The following is a 9,982-nucleotide window of genomic DNA, read 5'->3' as shown; positions in this document are numbered from 1 at the left end:
GAGAGAGAGAGAGAGAGAGAGAGAGAGAGAGAGAGAGAGAGGGAGGGAGGGAGGGAGGGAGGGAGGGAGGGAGGGAGGGAGAGGGAGGGAGAGAGAGGGAGGGAGAGAGGAGTTAGACTTTGTAGATGTAAAATCTGTAAGGAATCTGAGAGGAGGTCGGGTGGGGGCAGGGCGTACAGAACAGGCAACTTAGAGGTCCCTGTGAGCAGGAAGTACTTGGTGGCTTTCATTTTCTTTTTTTCTTCCTCTGCAGGTGGCCTGGCCACTGTGGCTTACGTTGAGACCTTCCAAGCTGGTGTTATGGTTTTGGGCTCAGCCTTGTTAATGGGTTATGGTAAGCACCCCTCCTGCCCCCCATCCCCTAGGCGAAATCTTATAATCTAGGGTTACACGGGGGTCATGAGCTGCTGCTTCTTATAGGTGAAGACGAAGCGACTGAAACAGTCGGAACCCAAGAATAGGTCAAAGGTCATGCCAAAGTTCTGAAGGCAGCCTCGCTGCAGGGGTAAACGGAGTGAAGTGCAGATGGTGGACTCCAGGGCTGTGGCGCACCCCTCCCAGCCCATGCGTTGTTCTCGATCTCCAGTTGGAAGCCCCTTCCCGTTTGCCCACTCAAGTCCAGAAGAGCCACCTCCAGTTGTGTGATTCTACACACTCACACCACCACACGGCATACCACGCTGCCCCATAGATCTCAATGACTGCTTCAGGAATAAATCACACACACTCGGTGCCAAAGTTCTGGCGCTCACACAAAGTGTCCTGTACAGAAAGTACAGCCCAAAGAATTAAGGATTTACTAAATGAGAATGAATTAATAGCAGATACGGCGTTCAGTAGAGTGGAGGCAACACGCGTGCTTGTGGTGTACGTGCAGCGTCAGGGAGGAGATATTAAAAACGCCACTATTTAATACCAGCTGCAAGCTGTTGGTAGATACTCTTTTTCAGAGTCCTTTTGTTCCCGCTTTGCTCAAACTGTTTATCATGAGTGACTTTTGAGCTGTAACAAGTAGGACACACACATGTACCACACACACACACACACACACACACACACACACACACATTTTTCCCTCTCTGGTTTTCATCCAGCCTGTTTCGCTCATTTTAACAGGCTGAAAAAACATCTCATTTTTTTTTTTTTAAGATTTATTATTTTATTTATGAGTACACTGTCGCTGTCTTCGGACACACCAGAAGAGGGCATCCAATCTCATTATGGATGGTTGTGAGCCACCATGTGGTTGCTGGGATTTGAACTCAGGACCTCTGGAAGAGCAGTCAGTGCTCTTAACCGCTGAGCCATCTCTCCAGCCCCAACATCTCATTTCTAAGATAGGGTAAGATGGAGTTCTTTTCGGTTAGTTTCCTTTTTTTATTACGTGATTATGGTGCTTGCTTTCTTTTCTTTTCTTTTTTTGGGACAGGGTTTCTCTGTGTAGCCCTGGCTGTCCTGGAACTCACTCTGTAGACCAGGCTGGCCTCGAACTCAGAAATCCGCCTGCCTCTGCCTCCCAAGTGCTGGGATTAAAGGCGTGCGTCACCACCGCCCGGCTGTTAATCTATTTTAAACCAAGATTCTTTAGATAATTTATGATGGAATTTCAGTTAAAAACTGGTGTGAAACCAATGTCTTTAGTTTCTATGGATAAAAATCCCAGGAGCACACTGCCTTCAGGCATGGCTGGATCCAGGGTTATGAATTGACCAGGTAGACAGAAGACCTCCCAGATGTTGCACTAAGGAGAACCCAGAGGAAGGAAGTAATACTTCTGACATCTTCAACAGAATCCTAGAGTATATTCTCTCTAGTCCAGCAAGGAGCTTGTGTGTATTCCTCAAGGAGACAGGGAATGTCAGCTAAGCCAGGGTCCTCCGGAAGACTGGTAAGGGGGATGATTTGACTCATTCTACCTAAAGTATGCACACCTTCGAAAGAAGGGTTCTGAAACCAGATAAAGGAGGTGGGGTTCTGAGCACACAATCCAGTGTCCACTGAATTTCATCTCGCTGGAAGTCCTAGTCTTTTCTCGCACACATGATGTGTCAATCACATACATTTTATAGTGGGAGACAGACGGTCACACCCGGTCTTATTTCCAACATTGGGTCTTCAGTTGTATGGTTTATGGTACTCATCAAGGAACTGATAAATGCGTTTTTTTTTTTTTTTTTTGTTTTTGTTTCCAAAGCCTTTTATGAAGTGGGAGGGTATCAGGAGCTGGTGAACAAGTACTCGGAAGCCATCCCAAGTAAGATCCAGCAGGGGAACTGGACTGCCAAGCCAGAGTGCTACACGCCTCGTCAGGACGCTTTCCATATCTTCCGAAGCTGTGTCTCTGGTGACATCCCCTGGCCCGGGCTCATCTTAGGAGCCACTACTGTCTCTCTGTTCTATGGGTGTGCTGATCAGGTAATTAAATGTGTGATCACTGAAGTGACTGTCCTTTAATGTCCCTGCATGTGCAGGCCACCGAGGCTTGTCTGCTTGCTCATGGTTCGCCTCCTAATCTGTAATTGTGCTTCCACTGAGATACATTGTAAGAGATACTTCTTTTCCCTAGTTGATATAAATGGTGAAATTTATTTTTGTTTAAGTATTTACGATACTTTGGCCTTGATAATATGTTTTCGAAGTACTTGATAGCTTCTGTGATTTGGAGACCTTAGCTTTATATGAAACTTGCATGTGTGTTTCTGTTTTATAAACTACTGATGCCTTTTATGCCTTTAACATTATTTTTGGGAATTTCGTACATGAGTACTGTATTTACATAATTTTTAGAAAGATTTTATTTAATTTAAGTATATGAGTACACTGTCATGTCTTCAGATACACCAGAAATGGGCATCAGATCCCATTACAGGTGGTTCGTAAACCACCATGGGGTTGCTGGGATTTGAACTCAGGACCTCTGGAAGAGCAGTCAGTGCTCTTAACCTCTGAGCCATCTCTCCAGCCCCTGTATTTACATAATTTATACTTCTCCTTCTCTCCCCTTCCCATTCTTCCTATGTCCTGCTCAGTTCATGATCCTTTTAAAATATTTTTAAAAATATTATCATTACATATATATGCATACACACACGCACATCTATATCTCTCCTGCTGATTCCAGTATTGTTCACAGGTGTGTGTTCAGGGTTGAGCACTTGGGATTCTGGGATTAGATAACCTACAGGGGCAGGGCTGAGACTGAAGAAGAATGATTCTCCTTTTCTCAATAGCCATTGATTGCTTATAACCCTTCATCTAGGATTGGGGCACTGTGAAATTTCCCCCCTCTACAGTGGCATGTCAGCTGGTGGTATCATTTTTCAGGCTTTGCTTAAGCAGCTATGTTGTTGAGATTTTTTTCTGTGGGTGAAGCTTTCTTGATACATATAGAAGAAACATGTGTTAACCCTCTGGCTCTCACAAAATTTCTACCTTCTCTTCAATGTTCCATGTGCCTTAGGTATAGGAGCTGTACTGCAGATGTATCAGTTGGGTGTTGGGTAGTTAGGGCGGTTTGAGTTAAGAATAGCCCCCATAGGCTCATATATCTGATTGTATTCTCAGGGAGTGGCACTGCTTGAGAAGGTATGGCCTTGTCAGAGTGGGTGTGGCCTTGTCAGAGTAGGTATGGCCTTGTCAGAGGAAGTGTGTCACTGGGGGAGGCCTTTGAGATTTCAAAAGCCCAAATCAGGTCCAGTGTCTCTCTGCTGCCTTTGGATCTAGATGTAGAACTCTCAGCTACTTCTCCTGCACCATGGCTGCCTGGGTGCTACCATGCTGCCCACCATGATGATCGTGAACCAAACCTCTAAATCTGTAAGCCAGCCCCAGTTAAATGCTTTCTTCTATAAGAGTTGCCTTGGTCACGGTGTCTCTTCACACAAATCAAACACTAAGACAGCATCTGTAGTGGTGTCAATCTGCTGCAAAAAGAAGCCTCCTTGACAAGAGGTGGGAACTACATTATCAGTGAGTGAGGAAGGATTGGAGGAACCAGAGGGGTCAGGGACACATTAGAACAGTCTACAGAATCAACTGACTGGGACTCATGGGAACTTGCAGAGATCAGGGAACCTGCAGGGGTCTGACTAGGTCCTCTGCATATATGTTATGGCGGAGTGGCTTGGTGTTCTTGTGGAAGTCATAACAGGTGGAACAGAGGCTATCCCTGACATTTTTGCCTATTTGTGGGACCCTTTCCCTCCTACTGGGTTGCCTTGTCCAGCCTTGATGTGACGGAATGGGCCTGGTCCATGATGTGATGTAGCTTGATATGTCATGTGTTTGTTTAGTCTCAGCAGGATGTATTTGCACATATCTGTGCACACACATAACGCACCTATGTATTTAACAATAATAAAGAAGAATCGATCAACTTGAGAGTAGGGACATCCGTGGGAGGGAGGGGCTGGAGCGAGGTAGCTGGGGAGGGACTGGAAGGAGGAAAGGGAAAGGGAAGGTGATGTCATTCTGTAGGAAGCACAGCTTAGAGAAAGGATTAGAGGAACCAGAACCGTTAAATCCACAGAGTAAACAGCAAAGGCTGTAATTATCTATCTGGTGTCAAAGGGCTCACATGCTTGTGTCCCACCAGCTCTGCAGCCTGCAGGATACATCTCCCGGCTGGCTCAGTCCCTGTGTGAAACTCTCTTTAGAAGATATCCCACGACTCTGGCACCTCTAACATCTTGTGGCCTTCACTGAAACCCAGGATTCACTTTCGTAGTGTCATGCAATAACTTCTCGGGGGGTCTCTTTACGTAGGGGCTCCCCTGTCACGCACTGCCCGGCTTCAACTGCTCTGTGAGACTGGAGGAGGAACGCACGGATCCACTCCGGCATTCCTCACGCCTCCAGAGTCAAGCAGACCACGCATCATGCTGCTGCAGCAGAGACAAGTATCTTGTCTGTGCCGAGGTAGCCCAGCCTGGATACACCTCTGACAGCGTCCACTCTTCTCTCCACGGCAGGTTTCTGTCCAGCGGTTTCTGGCAGGAAAGAGCAGGCTTCATATGGAAGCTGGCTGCCTCTTGTGCGGCTACTTAAAGCTGCTGCCTATGTTCCTCATGGTGATGCCGGGCATGATCAGCCGTATCCTGTTCCCAGGTACTGTTCGTGATTCCCTCACGCTCTCTTGGTGACCTGGAAAACGCTTGAAGTATGGTGTCTCCCGCGGTGTAATGGTTATTGGGGTTGCCTCGGGGGTCTCTTTAGAATAAAGAACAGATGAAAGCATTTCCCCCACGCCACAGTCACGTTCCTCCGCACCAGAGGTCCAGCCACAACTTTGGAACACAGTCTTTAGGAATTCCGGTTGCTCCGTCCCATCACATGCTCATGCTGTGTGCTTCCGGTGCGCAACCGGGATCTCTTTGACACAGTGTTTGTCACAGTGACTAAGCATTCACAGTGCTGGCTGAACTCAAAAGACAATCTAGAAGAGGCTGCTTTAGAAAGAACGACCCGAAGAAAGGCCCACATTCTTTCTACTAAATACTGTTAACAACTTGCCTGCCTCTCCTAATGAGCGATCAGAATTCCATAATGTATTTCGTCCCCATGTTGGCTTTTGCTAGTTTGACTTGTCTCTCAGGCAACGGGTCTTGCTTATTGGTTAGGTGAGGGAACAGTTACTCTGGTTGGCATTGCCATAAGAGTAGTGTCCTAGTTAGGTTTCTGTTGGTGTGATTAGACACCGAGACTAAAAGCAACTTGAGGGAGGAAAGGGTTTACTTCATCTTACGTTTTCAGGTAACAGGCTATCACTGAGGGACATCAGGGCAGACTCAAGACAGGAACTTGGAGTCAGAAACTGAAACTGGCCATGGAGAAAAACCCCTTGCTAGCTTGCTCCTCAAGGCTTGCTCAGGGGGGCTGGAGAGATGGCTCAGTGGTTAAGAGCACTGACTGTTCTTCCAGAGGTCCTGAGTTCAATTCCCAGCAACCACATGGTGACTCACAGCCATCTGTAATGAGATCTGATGTCCTCTTCTGGTGTGTCTGAAAACAGCTACAGTGTATTCATATGAATAAATAAACCTTAAAAAAAAATAAGCCGGGCGGTGGTGGCACACGCCTTTAATCCCAGCACTTGGGAGACAGAGGCAGGCAGATTCTGAGTTCAAGAGTTCGAGGCTAGCCTGGTCTACAGAGTGAGTTCCAGGACAGCCAGGGCTACACAGAGAAACCCTGTATCAAAAAAAAAAAAAAAAAAAAAAAAAAGGCTTGCTCAGCCTGCTTTCTTATACAATCCAGAACCTCCCACTGTCCAGGGGTGGCTCCGCCCACAGTGGGCTGCCTCCCCCATCAGTCATTAATTAAGAAAATGACTCACAGATTTGCCTATGGGGTCAATCTGATAAGGCCATTTTCTCTATTGAGGTTCTCTTTCCCAGATGATCTTAGCTTGTGTTAAATTCACACTAAAAAACCTAGCAGCCCAGGTAGCATGGGTGAATCCTAGGACAGCATCCTGGTGTTTCTGTCAAGGTCAAAGAAAATAGAGAACAGTTCTTAGTTTCTGGTCACGTGGGCGGCAGCCATCTCTCACTCTACCTCACGCTTTGGTCTGCCCCGGACATGCTTCTTTCCGTGTGCCCATTCCTCCCTCCCCTCAGCCCCCAACTAGCTTTAATAGAGAAGAGACTCAACGTCTCACTCTTTGCTCTTCAGTAACCAAGCAATGCCATTCAATCTCATGGATATTTCTTTTTGATAACTCTCTGCTCTCCATGACTTGGCAGAGTCTAATTTATCATGCTGAACTATGCCCATCTTGGGGCAAAGAGTAGTGAATTTCTGAGTTCTAATGTTAGTACGTGGTGGCTGGTTCACGGGCTTCCTTAACATTTCATCGGGGCCTTTGAAAGCCTTGTAGAGGTTCTGTGGCTCGCTCCGGGGCCAGTAGAAGGACAGAGCGTTTGACTTCCTGGATCCGAGTCCCTGCTCTTCCTTTGTGTAGAGGGATCATGGATTGGATAAGCCTACGGTGGATCAGGAATCGGACACCTACCTGTCCGAGAGAGTATGAGCCGAGAACTCTGCAACCAGGATGTTGATCCAACCCACACTTCTCTCTGCAGATCAAGTGGCATGCGTCGTACCTTCGGAATGCGAGAAGTTCTGTGGCCAAGGAACCGGTTGTAGCGCCCTGGCTTACCCAGTGCTGGTCTTAGGAGTGATGCCTCCTGGTAAGGAGCGGGCCTCTCCACCAAGCGTTTCATGACTCCCGTTGGAAAGGCAGGTGGGAGGAGCCTACAGGAATGGCTTCCTTACCAGCCAGCCCATCACTCTGCACGCAGAGGCAAGCTGCCTGTTGCAGGTGTTAGCGCTGCAACAAGCTTTGCTTACTCGGGTAGGAGCAAGGCCTCAGCCCTCTCTTTCCTTCCCACACTGAAGTACACATCCTCACAGAGGCACAGCCTGTACACACTTGATTGTATTATTTAGGTCACATGCTCATTTATTCAGAAAACTGGTTCCACACAGCCTAAGCCTTTGTTGTAAGCCCCTAGAACACAGAACACCAGCAAGAACAGTGTTGTCCTTAAACTGCTTGTTATACCGTGGGGTTAGTTAAAGAGCCAGGCAGTTACCCAGTCAGCCACCGTCCCAGTCTCGTGTCTTCTAGCCTTAAAAGGCCCACTAAAATTAGTTGAGATATTGCCACAGGGAGCATCCAGGTAGGGTGCCGGTTACCTTTGGACTCTCCTGATAGCACAAAGAAGCTTTCAACCAGGCAGTGGCAGCCCACAAATTTAATTCCAGCACTCTGGAGGCAGAGGCAGGTGAATCTGCGAGTTTAAGGACAGCCTGGTCTACAGAGAGAGGTCTAGGACACTTAGGCTACACAGAGAAACCCTGTCTTGAAAAAGCCAAAAAACAAAAGAAACAAACAAAAGAATTTAAACAGAGCAGTGCCTTCAACCAGCCAGCAGGTAGTAGTACCAAGCCGTTACATCTCTATAGAGCTGGGTGAGTGCTTCCTCTGCTTGGACACTGTGAACTCATCTACCTACCTTCTCTACTGCATGGCTTCCTCACTGCCTCGGTAAGCCAAATTGAGCCAAATTAAAGTATAAAGGCAGGTTTATTGGGGTTAGCTCTCAAGTGGGTTTCCCTGGTCTCACAGGAGGAGGTCAGGGAAGTTGCTCCTGGGCTGGGGTTTGGGGTTTCTATAGGGTGAGGAAGGAGTGATGGTGTGCTGGTAAGGTATGGGTATAGCTTTATTAGGTGAGTTTAGGGCCCTGTAAGTGTGTCTTAGGTCCATTGGTCACTTTGGAATCCGGAACTAGGTGTCGGCTTTGTCTACTGTTTCGTGTGGGTTCTCTCCCCTGGGCTTTTGGGAGGGCAGACTCCTGACTGGAGGAGAAAGGCAGGGATCTCCTGGTTCATGCCATCTTGGCCTTCATCTCCAAACCTTCAGCCTAACACCTACATCTTAATGGCCCCCTGGTAGGCACTGTCTGCCCACTTCACAGATGAAGAGCCGTACTTCTTGTCTATAGCAAGGACCTCTCCAAGTTGGGACATAAACAATCCATCTCACGGGGCTGTACTAAGTAAGGGTAATATAACCTGGCACAGACTAACCCTCCAAGAAACTGCAGCTCTCAATTATTCTGTGTGGGCACAACAGGGAACTACTGTCCTGTCACCAACAAATGTAACACAGTGTTCTTGGATGGAAGTCCACTCCAGGTCTGTCCTGGCTGTGTGTTTAAAAGCCCACACTGGTGTTTGGCAATGTCCCTTTGGAGGCAGAGGCCTTCTCTGGCCTGGTCAGAGAGCTGGCAGTCGAGGAGATGTGTTCTTTTTCTTCCAGGCCTGCAAGGTTTTATGCTGTCCACAGTGTGTGCTTCTCTTATGTCATCCTTGACGTGCATTTTCAACAGTTCCAGCGCCCTGTTCACGCTGAACATTTACACCTGGATTCGGCCCACCGCCACGGAGAAGGAGCTCATAATAGCTGCCAGGTGAAGTGTCTGGTCACGTCAGTCGCCATGTCAGAGACTGACTTCCCGGAATGTAGGCTGTTAATACTTGACATAAAACTATCGTTTGTTTTTTTTTTCCTCAGTCCATGTGTGTGTGGGGTTATTCTTACGCAGCTTCGCAATGATACTATAAGGTGCTGGTTGTCACAAGGGATACTGTTTCCATACGGTTTAAAAAAGGAAGTATTGATTACAATGAGAAGAAAAATGAGCATAGTTTAATCTACCCCTCCTAAAGAGTCTATCAAGGGATATTCATTTAAGCTGACCTATTAATTTCCTTAATCCCGAGGAAAACTGTTGAAAGCCACTTTCACTTTTCTCCTATTAAATGGGAAAAGGAAGTTTTTCAGGCAATATATTATGATCACACTCTTCCCCTCCTCCAACTCTTCCTAGATGCACCCGATTTCCCTCCCCACCCAACTCTGTGGCCCATCTTTCCCCCTTTAAATCAATCAATCAAGCAAGCAAGCAAGCAAGCAAGCAATCAAGCAATCATGCATGCATGCAAGCAAGCAAAAAATTCTGACCCAAGTCAACCAAACCAAAACGACATAAAACACACATCTAAAACCACATAACAGTGATGTGAAAACTCGGCCAGAACCAGAGTCTGGAGTGGAATGCAGATTCACGTTCCAAGTGGCACATAGCTCCTTAGAGTTGTGACAAGTCTAAGAGCTGATCCAGGTAGGATTGTCTACTTACGGGACTAGCATCTGTATGTGACATGCATTTCTGAGAGCCCAGGAAAGAAGAAGAGCCCAGGAGAGCTGAGACTGGTCAGCAGCAGCAGCAGCAGCAGCAGCAGCAGCAGCAGCAGCAGCAAGCAGTATTCTACTCAGTGGAATGCTGAGAGTTTAGTCTGGTGGTCTACAAGAGGAAAGAGACACCTTGCCGTAATATAATCTAGCTCCTCCTCCTCCTTTTCTTCTTCTTCTTCTTCTTCTTCTTCTTCTTCTTCTTCTTCTTCTTCTTCTTCT

At 47.2% G+C, this 9,982-nt stretch overlaps 1 protein-coding gene across 1 annotated transcript in view; it reads left to right on the top strand.

Annotated features, from left to right (window-relative positions):
• Nucleotides 1-9,982, top strand: part of LOC114626499 (sodium/glucose cotransporter 1-like) — a 35,030-nt gene that overhangs the window by 15,674 nt on the left and 9,374 nt on the right. Inside the window, exons 6-10 of the mRNA XM_028773898.1 lie at nucleotides 254-334; nucleotides 2,195-2,415; nucleotides 4,971-5,106; nucleotides 7,083-7,190; nucleotides 8,825-8,975. Coding sequence (XP_028629731.1) covers nucleotides 254-334; nucleotides 2,195-2,415; nucleotides 4,971-5,106; nucleotides 7,083-7,190; nucleotides 8,825-8,975 — 697 coding nt within the window. The remainder of the gene's footprint in view (nucleotides 1-253; nucleotides 335-2,194; nucleotides 2,416-4,970; nucleotides 5,107-7,082; nucleotides 7,191-8,824; nucleotides 8,976-9,982) is intronic.

This window comes from Grammomys surdaster, unplaced genomic scaffold (genome assembly GCF_004785775.1).
Source record: "Grammomys surdaster isolate TR1022 unplaced genomic scaffold, NIH_TR_1.0 237, whole genome shotgun sequence".
In the NCBI taxonomy this organism is placed as follows: domain Eukaryota; kingdom Metazoa; phylum Chordata; class Mammalia; order Rodentia; family Muridae; genus Grammomys; species Grammomys surdaster.
The sequence above is the reverse complement of the archived record's forward strand: the minus strand, read 5'-3'. Positions and strand labels throughout refer to the sequence as shown.